At 40.3% G+C, this 16,723-nt stretch overlaps 1 protein-coding gene across 12 annotated transcripts in view; it reads left to right on the top strand.

Annotated features, from left to right (window-relative positions):
• The window catches only part of Trrap (transformation/transcription domain associated protein), a 114,606-nt gene that overhangs the window by 17,782 nt on the left and 80,101 nt on the right, over nt 1-16,723 (top strand). For 9 of the 12 annotated variants that reach the window (XM_058582426.1, XM_046453663.2, XM_046453661.2 and 6 more), the window contains exons 12-20: nt 742-880; nt 3,988-4,066; nt 6,051-6,285; nt 7,028-7,394; nt 7,484-7,581; nt 8,034-8,228; nt 8,731-8,922; nt 11,312-11,477; nt 12,955-13,211. In XM_058582426.1, the coding sequence (XP_058438409.1) occupies nt 742-880; nt 3,988-4,066; nt 6,051-6,285; nt 7,028-7,394; nt 7,484-7,581; nt 8,034-8,228; nt 8,731-8,922; nt 11,312-11,477; nt 12,955-13,211 (1,728 nt within the window). The remainder of the gene's footprint in view (nt 1-741; nt 881-3,987; nt 4,067-6,050; nt 6,286-7,027; nt 7,395-7,483; nt 7,582-8,033; nt 8,229-8,730; nt 8,923-11,311; nt 11,478-12,954; nt 13,212-16,723) is intronic. The other 3 variants (XM_046453666.2, XM_046453659.2, XM_058582425.1) reach the window with 1 other exon arrangement.

Genomic DNA, 16,723 nt, shown 5'->3' with positions numbered 1-16,723 from the left:
ATTTATTTCCGATCTATAGCAATGGAATTGTAATTTTTTTTTGGTAGATTTACTTTAGGAAAATGAAAAAGCACATTTTAAATTGTCAGGAATAAAAACTACCTTTAAAAGCTTTTTTTTTTTTTTCTTTTTTCATATATTTAACTAGAGAATAATAACCTACAATAAGAAAATAGAACATTTGACTTACTTAATTCAGTTTTTTTTTTTTTATCCTTTAGTGTTTGAGTTCCCTTGGTGAATAGACTTCTGTGACCCCTCAAGGGGAGACTGTGATTAGAGCTATTCTGTGTTATTAGCATTATCTCTGGTGTCATTCTCAATTTCCCGTCCTGAAATGACCAAGTAAAGAGTACTTTTGGAACACTTTTTAGCATTTATTTTTCCTCCAATAAGGAAGCAACACATTGTTGAAACTCTGGAAGACACAGGAAAGTACAGTGGTGTCATCCACAGTCCCACTCTATAAAAGAATGGCTGTTTGTATTGCCATACATGGCTTCCCGAAAGGCAGTGTGTGTGCACGCACTCGTGGGCACACACACACACACACACAATCGCGTGCGTGTGTGCATGCACACAATTGAAACATTTGGATATTCCTTTTTTAGTATGCCTGTTACTTTGAGTGTCCCTTGAGTCAAGCTATGTCTTTCTGAATTTTTAAAAAGCTGATAGAATTTGGGTTTTTCTTAACACCCCCCAGCAGTGTAACTTTCATTTTACTCTTTACTTTCACAGGAGTTGGTGACTAAGTATTCTCAGCAGATGGTGAAAGGAATGTTACAGTTACTTTCAAATTGTCCAGCAGAGACTGCACACCTCAGAAAGGAGCTTCTTATTGCTGCAAAACACATCCTCACCACAGAACTGAGAAACCGTAAGTCGTCTTTGAGTGCTTTTGTGACCCTGTTGCCATCTTTGGGGGTGGGGCTTGGTCGTAATTGACACTGTGCTGCTGAATCTCCACATCCCTCTTCCTTTCTCCTTTACTGCTGTCTTTGGTTTATTCTTTTTCTTGTTTTCTCTTCCTCTCTACCTTCCTATCTGTGATTGCCTTCCCCTTATCACCTCCCTCTCTCTGCCTCTCTCTCTTCTTGCCTGGTGCCAGAGTTTTGCCTTTATCTTCTCAAAAATATCATAATTAGCCGGGTGTAGTGGTGCATGCCGATATCCCAGCAGCTTGGGAGGCTGAAGCCGGAGGATCGTGAGTTCAAAGCCAGGCTCAGCAAAAGTGAGGCATTAAGCAACTCAGTGAGACTCTGTCTCTAAATAAAATACAGAATAGGGCTGGAGACGTGGCTCAGAGGTCGAGTGCCCCTGAGTTCAATCCCTGGTACTTCAAAAATAAAACAAAAAAATAAAAAAATACATATATCATAATTAAAGTAGTCACTTCCTTAGCATAGCTTTTATTCTGAATATTTTTTTGGTACTTTTCTGACTTTGGCTGTAAATCTTTTGAAATAGCCAACATCCATTTGCTTTCTTACAGCTATCAGTCTTTAAAGGTCGAACAAAATACAGTATTTCCATTCTCCATGTTGTGAAAATGATGAGTTGTTCTTGCTTTTTGCTAATCTGGTAATTACACTGTTTCTCTCATTACCATAGATTTTTATAAGTTTACTATTTTTGCATATTTGATATGCCTGAAATGTTAGATTGAAGTTATATCCTAACATTAGAGATGGTAATCATTTTCCCCATTAATGTTTTATGTGCCACCAGTTTATAAATCAGGCCATGCATAAAACCAAGACTTGGCTTCCTTATGTATTTGGTAAACAAGAAAGGAAGGGTACAGTCTCTGTGCTTGTCTGCCAGTTAATATAGTAAGGTGCAGTTTTTTTGTGTGCTGTTAAATTCAAACTATAGCCAGGTGTGGTGGTGTACACTTGTCATCCCAGCAACTTGAAAGGCCGAGGCAAGAATACTGCAAGTTCAAGGGCAGTCTGGGCCACTTAATGAGACCTCTGTTTCAAGTAAAACTTAAAAAGGGTTGGGGAGATAGCTCAGTGATACAGTGCTTGCCTAGAATGTACAAGCTCTGGATTTGCTCCCCAGTACTGAAAAACGAAACTATGTTATAGTGATGAATGTATGTGGATGTAGCTGGAAAGCACATAACTCACCTTTTCCAGGAGGACCTGGACGTGTAGATCAGTGATAAGAGTTCATGTGTAGCCCTGGGTTCAATCCCCAGCCTCTCTCTGTCACACTCACAAAATATACACATTTTAACCGTCCCCCCCGCCCTTGTTTTTTAAATTTGACACATTTAGCAAAGATCACAAAAGAAATGCGATTTTTTTAAAAATTAGAGAATATACACCTGCTTAAGGTGGAGGAATAGAACATTGCTGTCATTTACATCCTTTGCTTGGTGACACTTCCTTTGTGATTTATGTTTTTGTCTTAGTGTGTTCCTCTCTGTATGATACCACAATGGAAGAACTTTAAGAGGAACTTTTTTTAATCCATTTACTGAAATGGAGAAATTCTGTCTCAGTGCCATTCTCAGATTACTCACTCTCCAGTATCCGTGCTACATGTCAATGAGGATTTGGGAGCTGCTTTTGGACTTGGGTAGTGGAGGTTTCCACTGTGTCAGTGCCGTCCTCGTGCTTTCTGATAACTACTCCCTGATCCGACACTGCTGAAGCAGGCCTTTTTGAGGCCTAAAGCTTGGCGTCTTTGGTAACACCTATTTGCCAGGATTACTGTTTTTCCAAGCTGCCACCCTCCAAGTTTTGATCCTGTGAGACGTGGAATTTAGCTGTTAGAATCTTCCTTTTTTGGGAACAGGTATGTGGGGGGGTCTCTTTTCTGATAGGCTTTTTTGGGGAGGGGTTCTGAAGGTTGAACCTAGGAGCACTTTACCACTGATCTGCACCCCCAGTTTGTCTGTCTTATCCCTTTCATTTTGAGACAGGGTCTTGTGGAGTTGCTTGAGAGTGTCATCGAGTTGCCAGGATTACAGGCCTACCTAAGCTGCTGCACCTAGGTTTTGTTTTGTTTTTCCCTAAGCAAGATACTATATGACAGGTTATACGAAGCCGATGATAGTAATTTCTAAAAGTGAAATAGGAAACAGTATCTCTTTTCAAAAAAGTTGATTGAAAGAAACTTTTAAAGACTCTCAAAATATTAAAAAAAAAAAAAAAAGTATGTCATAGTTAGATCTCCCCATCTACCAACATTTACTCTTGCCTTACTTTTTTTTGACATGTGGAACAATATCAAATGGCAGCCCGTTTGCACTGATTCTGAAGAGCCAGTGGTTTGAAGACACCACCATTCACTGTTTAACAAAGTTCTTTATTTTCTAGAGATTCTGATTTGGGGCCGCGGGGAGGATCTGGAAGCCCTTGGCTGCACAGTTTGATTTCTTGTTACCTTTTCCCTTTGCTTTCAGTTTTTACTCGTTCCTTAGCCAGTCTTCCAGCATTCGGCATCTGAGCCTTTGCTCCTTTCCTTGTGTGCCTTCCTGCCTCTCAGCCACATTTTCCCTCTGACCTCAGAAGGGACTGTTCTTGCTGTTTTCATTTAACACTTCTCGTGCTGTCTTGCTTAGAAAGTTAACCAGGGATGTGCATGTGTCCTTCCGTGTTGACATTTCTTTTACTACTTTGACCTGCACTAACTTTTTCCTGGTGAAATATGTACTTCATTTTACTTATTGAAGCTGAGGCTGGCTTTGTTCCAGAATTGCAACATCCTTTTGGGTTTTTTTTTTTTTTTTTTTAATTACTCTTAGTTCATTCTCTGAACATGACCCGACTGCATCTTCAGGGACAGGTGGCTTGTGTGGCCCAGCAGAGCCAGTGCCTTTACCTGGAATGGTACATGTGCCTTTCTGGTCCCTTTTCTAGCCCTTTTCAAGTCCAGATCACTTGCCCACTGATTGCTGTGAAAGTACTATGAGATAATTTGATGTTTAACTGGTCATGTTGGTGACATACACAATGCATATTTGTTTTCTAGAGTTCATTCCTTGCATGGACAAGCTGTTTGATGAATCCATACTAATTGGCTCAGGATATACTGCTCGAGAAACTCTGAGGTATGAAATTAGACCCATGATATCTGGAAGGTTAAATGCCAGGGGCAGCAAGTACTGGCACTTAGTATTCTGAGTGTTTCAACAATTGTAGGCTATTAGGCTTTGACTTACTGAATTTGAATAATAGGAAATTTTGGAAAGGCCTAGGCTGTTTTTCATACCCTTGCTTAAAGTAGAAATCAGAGTCTTCATTTAAATTGTAGGTAGAACTTTATTAGGTTTTTTTTCTTTTTTTTAAAATAACACATTGTTAAGAAGAGTATTTTTAACCTACCAAGAAAAAAGAAGAAAAAATGTCTTTGGTCTTACACAGGAAATTAAAATAATATTGCTAATATTTTGGTTTATTTTCTTCTAGTCTTTATTTCTAATACTTGTTTGAAAATTTAAATTGACTTTTTTAACTGATACATGAAAATAATTATCTAGTACCTAATGTGTTATTTCAATACATGTGTATGTTATTACACTTTAGAAAAAGTAACCTATTATGGTAATAGTCACTGTTTTTAAGGAGAAAATTAACAATCATCTTTACAGTGTAAAATGCATCAATATGATTATTTTTTTGCCTCCAGTAAGGGATATGTGATGAATCTTTGAGAAATGTACAGGATGTTTTGAATATGACGTAGACTCCTTATAGTGTTTATAAAAAATATTAAGTAAGGCATTCCTTTTTTTTTAAGTTGTTGATAGACCTTTATTTCATTCATTTATTTATATGTGGTGCTGAGAATCGAACCCAGTGCCTCACACATGCTAGACAAGTGCTCTACCACTGAGCCACAGCCCAGCCCAGTAAGGCATTCTTTTACAGTTTGGGGTTGAACTTGCCTTGAGTTGGGCAACAAATGATTTTACTCTTGCTTGAAACCTTTAGTGACTTTCTTTTGTCCCTAGAAAAAACCCAACTTTTGACCACCGCACAGGAGTTCAGATTTGGCTTTGCTCGCTTGTTACAGAGTTTTCACGTTTCTTTCCCTCCTTGACTTGTCCCTGCTGCTGCCGCGGTGGTGGCGGCGGTGGCGGCTTTGGCCTTGTAACTCCTCTCCCCGACTTCCTGCGGCCACACTGGCTCCTGTAGTTCCTTGGCTAGTGTGGGCACTTCTCCTCAGGCCCTTGGTCTGCCTAGTTTCCTCATCTGGAAATTTTCCTGGCTTTTTGCCTTATGGTCCCTTCTTGTCCTCACAGTCTTGGCTTCAGTGTTCCTCAAAGGAACCTTCCCTGGCATCCCAGCATAGTTCCCCAACTGGTCCTTCTCACAGTGCCCCTTTCAGGCACACCCCCCACTCCCCCAACACTTGTATAGTTTATTTCTTATTTGTTCCTTTCCATGAGGGTGGGGGCTCTGTTTACCAGACAGGGTCACTGTGTTATTTAGTCCTCATGCCCAGAGTTGCGTGTGGCAGGAGTCCACATTTTTAGTGAGTAAAGAACTAATAGCTTGGGGCTGGGATTGTGTTGTGGCTCAGTGGTAGAGCGTTCGCGGAGCATGCATGAGGCACTGGGTTCGATCCTCAGCACCATGTTAAAAATAAAATAAAGATATTGTGTCCACCTAAAACTAAAACAAATAAATATTAAAAAAAAGAACTAATAGCTTGACCATTATTATTATATTTCTACAATATGGACATAATATATGTTTTAATTCACATACACTATTTAATTCACATATAAAACCCACACAGATGCAGGTCATGTGATTATTGTTTCTGGTGGGTTCACCATATGTGCCAGTGTCTGCTAGGAACTTTATGACAGCATAAAAGTCAACCATTTAACTTGGAAAGTGATAATTTAAGCATCGAGTTAATACTTGCACCTTTTAGTCAGCTGGGAGAGTGGGTGGGGGAACTGGAGCTGTGGGAGACCTTCTCTGCTTTGCTGTGCTGTCTCAGTGGTGGTGCTGCCAGTGCAGACAGTGATGTACACAGTGGCAAAGGGGAATAAGCACTAGTGGGGGGATCTCTGCCTACAGGCCTCTTGCCTACAGCACGCTGGCCGACCTCGTGCACCACGTTCGACAGCACCTGCCCCTTAGTGATCTCTCCCTCGCCGTCCAGCTCTTTGCTAAGAACATCGATGATGAGTCCCTGCCCAGCAGCATCCAGACGATGTCCTGCAAGCTCCTGCTAAACCTGGTGGACTGCATTCGGTCTAAGAGCGAACAGGAAAGTGGCAATGGGAGGGATGTCCTCATGCGGATGCTGGAGGTACTGGTTCTAAGAGGCAGTGTCTGTCCTGTGCTCTGTCTTGCACATGGCTAAACTTAACACAAGTGCTCTACTGGAAAGTTCATGAGACAGCTGAGTGCCGAGCTTGGTCGCATGGGTTAGAACGCCTGGGTTCCCATCCCAGCTCCTCCTTCCATTAGCTAAGTGTGCCTGGGTGAACTGCTTTCTCTGTGGCAGTTTAATATCTTCTAACCAGGCATAATCTTGGAATCTCCTCATGATTGCTGTGAATGTTAAGCAGCTCATGAAGCTCTGAATGTACTTCCTGGCAGGTGATTTCCTGGCAGGGTTATTTTGTGGGACAGAGTAGCCAAGGCTTAACTCGGCTGTGGACGTTTCTGGGGAGATCTCAGTGGGTGCCTTGGTGAGGGGTGAAAAATGATCCCTGAGGCCAGCAGATGGTAGTATGACCCTAGGAGGGTAAGTCCTGCGCTCAGGCTCAAATCCTGGTGCTGCTCACCAGACCACTCACTCACTTTCCTGAGCCAGGCTCTTCCTGGGTAAAACAAAGATAGTAATCACAGGGAAGACGCAGCACGTCTCTTTTCCTTTGTGACTGGCACAAAAGTGCTCAGAGACTACCAGGCTTCAGCCTCCTTTGTGAGGAGGACAAGAGGTATGACTTCAGGTGTTTCAGTGACATTCTATTTTTCTTGTCATCCAAAGTGATCGTGTGGCCTGTTAATGACTGTTGTCTTAACCTGGCTTCTCTTTCTCTTAGGTTTTTGTTCTCAAATTCCACACCATTGCTCGGTATCAGCTCTCTGCCATTTTTAAGAAGTGCAAGCCTCAGTCTGAACTTGGAGCTGTGGAAGCAGCTCTGCCTGGGGTTCCCACTGCCCCTGCGGCCCCTGGTCCTGCCCCCTCCCCTGCCCCTGTTCCGGCCCCTGCCCCACCCCCACCCCCACCCCCTACCCCAGCCACCCCTGTGACCCCGGCCCCTGTGCCTCCCTTTGAGAAGCAAGGAGAAAAGGACAAGGAAGACAAACAGACGTTCCAGGTTACAGATTGCCGAAGTTTGGTAAAAACCTTAGTCTGTGGTGTCAAGACGATCACGTGGGGCATAACTTCGTGTAAAGCACCTGGTGGTAATTACGCTCTTAAATTATTTGGACCAGTGACATTTTTAGTAGATAGGTTTTATTCGTGTTAATTTAATTTGCTCTCTCTTTTCCAGAAGCTCAGTTCATTCCCAACAAGCAGTTACAACCCAAAGAGACTCAGATTTATATAAAACTTGTGAAGTATGCAATGCAGGCCTTAGATATCTATCAGGTAAGGAAGTGCCCACCTAGCAGGCTGTTGAGTGTGGAATACGCCTCTTAGGATTAGAGGTGCTGGTGATGGAACGGGGACTGTTTGGATGGTCCATGGTGTCTGTATGCCCAGGTTTGCTTTTGTTGTGCAAGCTAGCGTTGCATTTTTTAGTGAGAATTCTTGTGTATAAGAATCGGAATGTTGCATTTTTTTAGGGGGATGGTTCAAATAGAATACAGTAGAAACATAAGATTTATTTTTATTTACTATTTTTTAGTTTCTGGTCTGAAACCTAAATTATTTTTGAAATTATTTTCCAAAATTATGCAGAGAAAGAATTAAGGGAGGACATTTATTATCTAATTCAAGTGCCCTCTTTTAAGTATGTAGCTTATATGATTTTGTAATGAAGTATGTTTGGGGAAGTTCAGTCAGTTTTAATGCCTGTGAGTGATTCTCCCCTATTCTAGGTTCAGATAGCAGGAAATGGACAAACATACATTCGAGTAGCGAACTGCCAGACTGTTAGAATGAAGGAAGAGAAGGAAGTGTTGGAACACTTTGCTGGCGTCTTCACCATGATGAATCCCTTAACATTTAAAGAAATCTTTCAAACTACAGTCCCTTACATGGTGGAAAGAATCTCAAAAAATTATGCTCTTCAGGTATAAGGCTCCTTTTTGCATTCTTCCAACATTCACTTCAAAGTATTTTGTTTATGTGTTGAATACTTTGTTTCATTTATGTTAAGGATTTAAAAAATAAAGTACTACCTAAGAGCCAAATTCGGAGAAATGTTAAGCTATACATTTGAAAAAAGTTTCCAGAAGATCTGAGTTCCTCTCATTAGAAGTTAATTTTTTTTTTTTTTTTTTTAATGAAAAAGAAGAGAAGAAGAAGAAGAAATTGTGTGTTAAATACAAGCTCTTGGTATTGACAGTGAGGGTGAAATAACATGTGAATGCTCAGAGTGAGCTGGTTCCTGAAGGCTCAGCCAGTTGTTTCTTTAGTTTCCTTTGGTGAATAATTAATTTCTTGGCCTGTCAGATACAGGTTTAACTTTGGCTTTGGTTTTTGGAAACCTTGTTACTTTGTCTTAAAGCTGCTTTGGAAGGGTGGTATTTGTTTTTGTTTTTGTTTTGTCATGAGTATTTCTTGTTTGGACAGATTGTTGCCAATTCCTTTTTGGCAAATCCTACTACCTCGGCTCTGTTTGCCACGATTCTGGTGGAATACCTCCTGGATCGCCTGCCAGAGATGGGCTCCAACGTGGAGCTCTCCAACCTGTACCTCAAACTGTTTAAGTTGGTCTTTGGCTCAGTTTCCCTGTTTGCAGCTGAAAATGAGCAAATGCTGAAGGTAATTCTTATTTAGATCTGACTAACAGTTTTGTTCAGGGTCCTTTCTTTTTTTTTTAATGCTAAAACTTTTGAACAGTGATTATTTTATATGTATAAAGTACTCTTTGGGTTAATAAAGATTTTCAGCAAATAAGGTCAGGTATGAAAAACAATTCATATGCTTCTAAACAGAATTTAGTGTATTTATCTGGTGACCTAATATGAAACATTAAGAATTCTTACGGGTAAGCAACTGTGTTAGTATTGCTACCCCTATTTTTCTTTTATAAACTCAATTTCTTTTTCTGGATTACACTAGTAAAATAGGAGTGTGTTTTTTATTTTTAAAAAGTCAAATGATGCAAAAGAATATGGAAGGAAAGGATCATATCTACCAGAACTGTGTTATTTAGATTCTGTGTATTTTCTCTTTAGCTGTCTGTGGCAGTATGTATATAGCACATTTTAGGGCTGTACCACCTCTCCGTGCACACACACTTTAGATCAAGAATTCTTTCTAGGTTATTCCTTTCTAAGATTATCTCACAGGAAATCTGTCTTATCAAACTTCTTTTTTTTTTCTTTTAAATAAATGACTAACCCTAGGTAATTGAATCTTATCAATTATTTTATTCTTGCAAATGCTAAAATCTATCCATAGTTATGTCACTTGCTGAAAGAGCAGGTGGTAAAAGAAAAAATTTCATTAAAAATTCACTTCTGCTGGCACAGTGGTGCACACCTGTAATCCCGGTGGCTTGGGAGGCTGAGATAGGAGAATCGTGAGTTCAAAGCCAGCCTCAGCAAAAGCGAGGTGCTAAGCAACTCAGTGAGACCCTGTCTCTAAATAAAGTACAAAAAATGGATTAGTGATTGAGTGCTCTTGAGGATGTGGATTAGTGATTGAGTGCTTCTGAGTTCAGTCCCTGGTACTGGAAAAAAATTTCCACTTATGGCAAAATATTTTAGTTCCTGTAGAAAGTTGAATATTACTACCAAGTGTGTCTAAAGAGTGATGTTTTCTATAGGGGGAATTTTGAAGAGTAAATAAGTAAACTGACAGGAAGATATAAAGTGTGGGATAATTAGCTTTACAGGATGGTTTCCTTGCTTTTTTCCAGTTATATAGTAATTCTTTGTCGGTAACGTTAATGTTATTTTTGTTAACATAAAAGGAAAATACTTCTTTCTTAATTATAAAATATTCAATTGTAATTCAGTGTCTTCAAATATTTAAATTTTTTGCCAATATTACATACAACTATACAGACCAACAACCCAAAAAACAAGAATCCTACTTAATAGGAGAAACTTAACCTTAGGATGTTGGATTAGCGTTCAAGAAAAATATTCAAGGAATGAATTCCTTAAAACTTTTTTGTCAAGAGAATAACATGTAGTTGGTTTATTTTGTAAAATAAATATCCATGCCATATATAAGAAGTTTGTAATTGTGTCAGTGCTGTTCACTTAAAATATGCATACAGAAAGATTTCATGTTAAATTTTGCCTGTGACATGTCAAAAGCAAGATTAGAAGTATAAACTAAAAAGCTAATCTGGTTTAAAATGTTGATTAAAATTCTTATAAGCCAATCTTTTTTTTTTTTTTTCCAAATTACAGAAAACCCTCATGGTCACATCTTTTCAACTAAGTCTTCCAAAATCCTGTATCTTTAATTTCCCTTTTCTTTTTCTTTTTTGAGGTGCTAGGATGGAACCCAAGGCCTTGCACATGCTATGCAAGTGCAGTACCACTGAGCTACATCCCCAGCCTCCAAACCCTGTCTTTTGGGGTTTTTTCACATTTGGTAATGATTAGTAGTTATGTTTCAGTTCCTTTAGGTTACTTTTTGCATTTAAAGTATTAGAGGAAATAAGCTTCTTTCATCTTACATGATTATGTAGTCCTTTAAAGGACTATATCTACCAGAACTGCAGAACTGGTAGACCCTTGGTTCCTACTAGCCAATGTCATGTAACTACATGTTAGCATAGGAACCGTCTAAATGATTTTTTCATAGCCAGACTGGTGGAAACCTATATATCCTGTGTGTGTGTGTGTGTGTGTGTGTGTGTATTTTGGTACCAGTGATTGAACCCAGAGGTGCAGAGATACTTAACCACTGAGTCACATCCTCAGTCCTTTTTTTTTTTTTTAATCTTTTTATTTGAGACAGGGTCTCACTAAGTTGCTGAGACTGCCTTTGGACTTGGAACCCTCCTGCCTCATGTATGTTAAGAGAAATTAATTTGAGTCATATAAGGGTTGGGAAGCTCTTCTTTTGTGACACACTCCTCAGAATTGCTTTTGACTACTCTCACATTGTAGTGACCCGTCACCTGGAGTCTGGAAGGTGTAAACTATCCTTTTTTAGAGCCCACTAATTGGTCTTTTCTCCTCCGTAGCCTCACCTGCACAAGATTGTGAATAGCTCCATGGAGCTTGCGCAGACTGCCAAGGAGCCCTACAACTACTTCCTGCTGCTTCGGGCGTTGTTCCGCTCTATTGGCGGAGGTAGCCATGATCTCCTGTATCAGGAATTTTTGCCTCTTCTCCCAAACCTCCTGCAAGGTTAGAGTAGTGGTTTTTGGTTGTCTCTTGGTCTTATGTGTGTGCATGTGTCTAGCTGCTCCGGATTCCTGGGGTTTGTCCTCTGTACCTGGGAAGGTCATTCACTGTTCTGGGAGGTGGGGTGGGAACTGTGTGCATGCCTCCCTTCCCTACTTAAAAGGCAGTGGGGCTTTGGCGGTATCCCTGTTCAGGGATGCGCCCTTCCAGATTTGGAAGATTTTGGTTACTTGGTTGTGACTTTGTTTCATTTTTGTAATATTTATCTAATCAGATCCAGAAAGAAAGTGGTTTTAAGAGGAAAAGGCAAGGTATACAGCTGATTTACAATTAGTTTATATTTCCTAGGTAGTTTCTAATTTGCATAACCAGAATCCTATAATTAGGAGTATTTCACGATGTATAGCTAAAGGGCATCTTGGATCCATTGAATGTTTATGATTGGAAACATTCTTCTAGGAGTTTTTATTTTTGGTAGGTGAGCTTTTTGCAAGGGATATCATCTTTTCATATACCTTCTTTACAAATTCCATAAGAGAAACCATTTACAACAGTATCCTCAGGTGATAACTGGAACGTAGTTGAGTATGTTGAATGTAAAAGGGTCGTAAAAAAATCTTCCCACAGAAGGTACTTCAAGTGGCCCATAATCAGGCTCCATTGTCCCTACTTAGCCAAATCTCCAGTCATCTCCTGGTCCCTAGCCTTAGTCTCATTTTTTCCTAATGCAGTCTCTGCTGTCCCGAGCTTACTTCTCCACTTCTGGTTTTATTAAAGCTGACTCTCTTCTGGGAACTTACCTCTGCCCTCTCCTCTGCCTTCTGGATTCTAAACTGGTTCTGGTGCTTCCCTGTTGCTGTCTTCTTCCCTGCTAACTCCTTCCCGAGTTTCTTCTGTTGTCCCTCGTATATACCTGGATTGGGGGCTGCAGGCTTCTCTCTTCAGCTAGTTATTCTGTTCTTAGTGAGAAAATCTCAGGTAGAAAGGAGTCAGTATTTGGTAATGATTGTCAAGGGTGTGGAGGTTGATTTTTGTAAGGAGGAGGCTCCTTTACATTTATAATGAACAGGAGTAGATTTTTAAAAGTATTGACCTCAACTGTGACCTACAGGAAGCCTGAAAAAAGATGTAAGGTTGTAAACCTTAAACTTGAAATGAACACATAATATAGGATGTGTCTTTAAATTGGGCTTATTAGAGGGATATGTGACTTTAAAAAATGGTTTATGATATTGCATAATAAGATCATAATACAATTTATAATCATCATGTGTAGCCTGCTGATACCACTCAAGATATTGTGAGAGCTGCAGTTACAGAGCAGATTTATCTAATAGAGTGTATTACAGGGGCACAAAATGTCTTCCTATAATTTTAGTGTTTATAATGAAAGGTGGACTAGAGATTTTTGTATAGCTAACTTTAACATGTGTTTGGAAAGTGACATTCCTTCTCTGATGGCCTCATACCCTGTTTTCAGGATTGAACATGTTGCAGAGTGGCCTGCATAAGCAGCACATGAAGGACCTCTTTGTGGAGCTGTGTCTCACAGTCCCAGTGCGGCTGAGCTCTCTCTTGCCCTATCTGCCCATGTTGATGGATCCCTTGGTGTCTGCCCTCAATGGGTCTCAGACGTTGGTCAGCCAAGGCCTGAGGACCCTGGAGTTGTGCGTGGACAACCTGCAACCTGATTTCCTCTATGACCACATTCAGCCTGTGCGTGCTGAACTCATGCAGGTTAGTCTGCCTTCGTCTCAGCGCCAATATTCTTCCTCACACATCTAGTTTATGTCAAGGATTCGCCATCACTTGGTTATCTGTCCTCAGCAGCAGCTCCCTGCAGGGTGGAGGGCATACCTTCACATGTGCTTTATGATTCTAAAGTGTGTGGAAAATATACAGAAATACAGTAGATACAGATGGTGCTTTGCATCTTGCTGCCGTTTCTGAGCTTTCACAATGTTACATTCTCACCAGGCTGATAACTGTGAAGGCAAATGTGGTGGGTGCTGTATGGCTGCTGTTGCTTCCAGCAGAAACCCTTCAGTTTCATAGTAAAGGGGTACACATTCTGAAGGGAGGCATGGGTATTCCCCACTATATCACCCCAGGGAGCAAAGAGTAGATAAGAAAAGCGATTGTTTTAAAGACTTAAACATTGTTGAAGCTCATATATTAACTGTCTTAGGTTTTTTCCTTTGTGTTATTTTTTTTCAACTTTTTAAATTAGTTATATGTGACAGTAGAATGCATTTATGCACTTTGATATACCATACATAGATGGGATATAATTTCCCATTTTTTTGAGTGTACATGTTGCAGAATCAGATTGGTCATGTAGTCATACACACACACACACATACACACACACACACACAGTAATAATATCTGTTTCATTCTACTATCTTCCCTATCCCCACATTCCTTCCCCTTCCCTCCAATCACTTTCCTCTACCTAATCTAAGGAACCACTATTCTTCCCTATTGCCCCCCGACCATGCCTTATTGTGAATTAGCATTTGCATATTAGAAAAAACATTTAGCCTTTGGTTTTGTGGGATTGGCTTATTTTGCTTAGCATGATATTCTCCACCCCCAATCATTTACTGGCAAATGCCATAATTTTACTCTTTTTTAAAGCTGGGTTGTAGTCCATTGAGTATATATACCACATTTTCTTTATTTATTAATCTATTGAGGGACACTTAGTTTGGTTCCATAGTCTAGCTATCGTGAATTGAACTCTTTAAACATTGATGGGGCTGCGTCACTATAGTATGCTGATTTAAAAAAAATATATTTATTTTTTAGTTGTAGTTGGACACAATACCTTTATTTTATTTATTTTTATGTGGTGCTAAGGACCGAACCCAGGGCCTCGCACGTGCTAGGCGAGTGCTCTACTGCTGAGCCACAACCCCAGCCCTGTAGTATGCTGATTTTAAGTCCTTTGGGAATAAAACAAGGAGTGGGATAGCTGGGTCAAATGGTGGTTTCATTTATTTATTTTAATTAGGTATATATGACAGCAGAATGTATTTTGTCGAATTGTATACCATTGTTGCACAACTTGACATTTCTATGGTTGTACACGATGTAGTGTCACATCATACGTGCAGTCATACATGTACCTAGGGTAATGATGTCCATTTCATTCCACCATCTTTTCTGCCCCCATGTACCCTCTCTCCACTCCCTCCCTTTTGCCCAAAGTTACTCCATTTTCCCCCATGCCTCCCTGGTCCCTGTTATGGATCAGCATCCACTTATCAAAGAGAACATCTGGCCTTTGGTTTTTTGGGATTGGTTTACTTTGCTTAGCATGATATTCTCCAACTCCATTCATTTACCTGCAGATTCCATAATTTTATTTTCTTTTAATGCTGAGTAATATTTCATTATGTATATACACCACCGTTTCTTTATCCATTCATCTAATGAAGGGCATCTAGGTTGCTTCCACACTTTAGCTATTGTGAATTGAGCTGTTGTGAACATTGATGTGGCTGCATTTCTATAGTATGCTGATTTTAAGTCCTTTGGGTATAGACCGGAAAGTTGGATAACTGGGTCAAATGGTGGTTCCATTCCAAGTTTTCTAAGGAATCTCATATTGCTTTCCAGATTGGTTGCACTAATTTGCAGTCTCACCAGCAATGTATGAGATGTACCTTTTACCCCACATCCTCGCCAGCATTTATTGTTGTCTGTATTCTTGCTTGATAACTGCCATTCTGATTGGCATGAGATGAAATCTTACAGTAGTTTTGATTTGCATTTCTCCAATTACTAGAGATGTAAAATTTTTTCACATTTGTTGATTGATTATGTTTTCTGAGAAGTATCTGTTCAGCTCCTTACACCATTTATTGATTGAATAGTTTGTGGTTTTTTTGGTGTTACGTTTCCTTTGTGTTTTGATGTAATTATGTGTGGTTGGTAATTGTTAGAGGTTTGGGCTGTCTGCAGTTTACTCCTCTGCCCCATTAGGTGGGGTATTTGACCCTAGTTAGGGGTCATGGTACCATCCTTACGTGATGGAGGCTCAGGAACTTCTGAGGATAGGGGTCCTGGACACCCTGGCTTGGAGACCTCATCTTAGACTAGAGGTCAAGGTTGGGAGACTCTCCCTGCTGATCCTGAGGTTTAGAACTTGGGCTTCATCTAGGCTGGAAGATGATGGCATAGGGGTTGAGGTGGTGCCTTGAGGTCCGCTTTCCCTGCTGGTCATTTGGAGGATTGAACAAGAACCTGTTTCAAGAAAAGCACTGTTAGTTGTAGAAGGCCGAGTCTGTTCTGATTCAAGTTTGTGTTAGCATATGATAAAAGAGGAGGCAGAGGTTGTTCCAGGGCCTGAGAAAGAGGATTGGGGCTACTTCTTGCCACACCATGAGTCAGTCAAACCTGTAGAGAGATGGAGTCAAGGTCATTTCATATTTTTGGAGATAATTTAAACCCCACCCCAGACAAATGGTACTGCTTGAGTACAGAGGTGCAGGGCATGAGTTCCCAGTGCTGCCTCTTCTGGTGACAGAAGCAGAACTCTTTCCTGAGGCTTCCTGAGGATTTTGTGGGCCAGAAGGAGGGTGAGTGAGGGGAGGGAACTTAGTTTTCATATTCCCAGCAGTTACTGAGGATAAACCTCTTTGGACCTATAGGAACACGAGGGAAATTAGAATTTTGTTTTATGTAGAGAAATGTATCATAATTTTATGTTGAATTTGAGTAGCTAGACTCTAACATTTGTCATTGTTACAGTAAGTGATTTAAGAAAATAGACTTTCAGCTGGGTGCAATTATGCAGGAGGATCCCAGGTTTGAGACCAACCGTGGCAACTTAGTGAAATCCTGTCTCAAGGAAAAAAAAAGAAAAATATTTTCACTGTGAACTGTAGTCATTTTGGGGATTTAGATAATTTAGGTGAGAATAACATGGGGAAATTTACTGAATGCTTTGGGATAGTTGAGTGGATATTCTCTTTCTCTATCCCTCTTTTTTTTTGGTCCTGGAGATGGAAATTAGGGTCTCGCACCTAGAATGCAAGTGTTTAGCATTGAGTTACATCCCCAGCCCTTTTTTCCCCTTTCTTTTCTTTTTTTTTGAGGCAGGGTCTCACCAAGTTGTGCAGGCTGGCCTCGAACTTGGCTTTTCTTACCTCAGCCTGCTGAGTTGTTGGTATCACGGTGTGCACCACCATGCCTGGCTAAGTGCACGTGTTCTAAGTGTGCACCTGAATTTATTCCCTGTA

Source organism: Marmota monax, unplaced genomic scaffold (genome assembly GCF_021218885.2).
Source record: "Marmota monax isolate L192 unplaced genomic scaffold, Marmota_monax_Labrador192_F-V1.1 WCK01_AAM20220418_F8-fsc00148, whole genome shotgun sequence".
Lineage (NCBI taxonomy): Eukaryota > Metazoa > Chordata > Mammalia > Rodentia > Sciuridae > Marmota > Marmota monax.
This window is presented reverse-complemented; position numbering and strand designations above follow the sequence as displayed.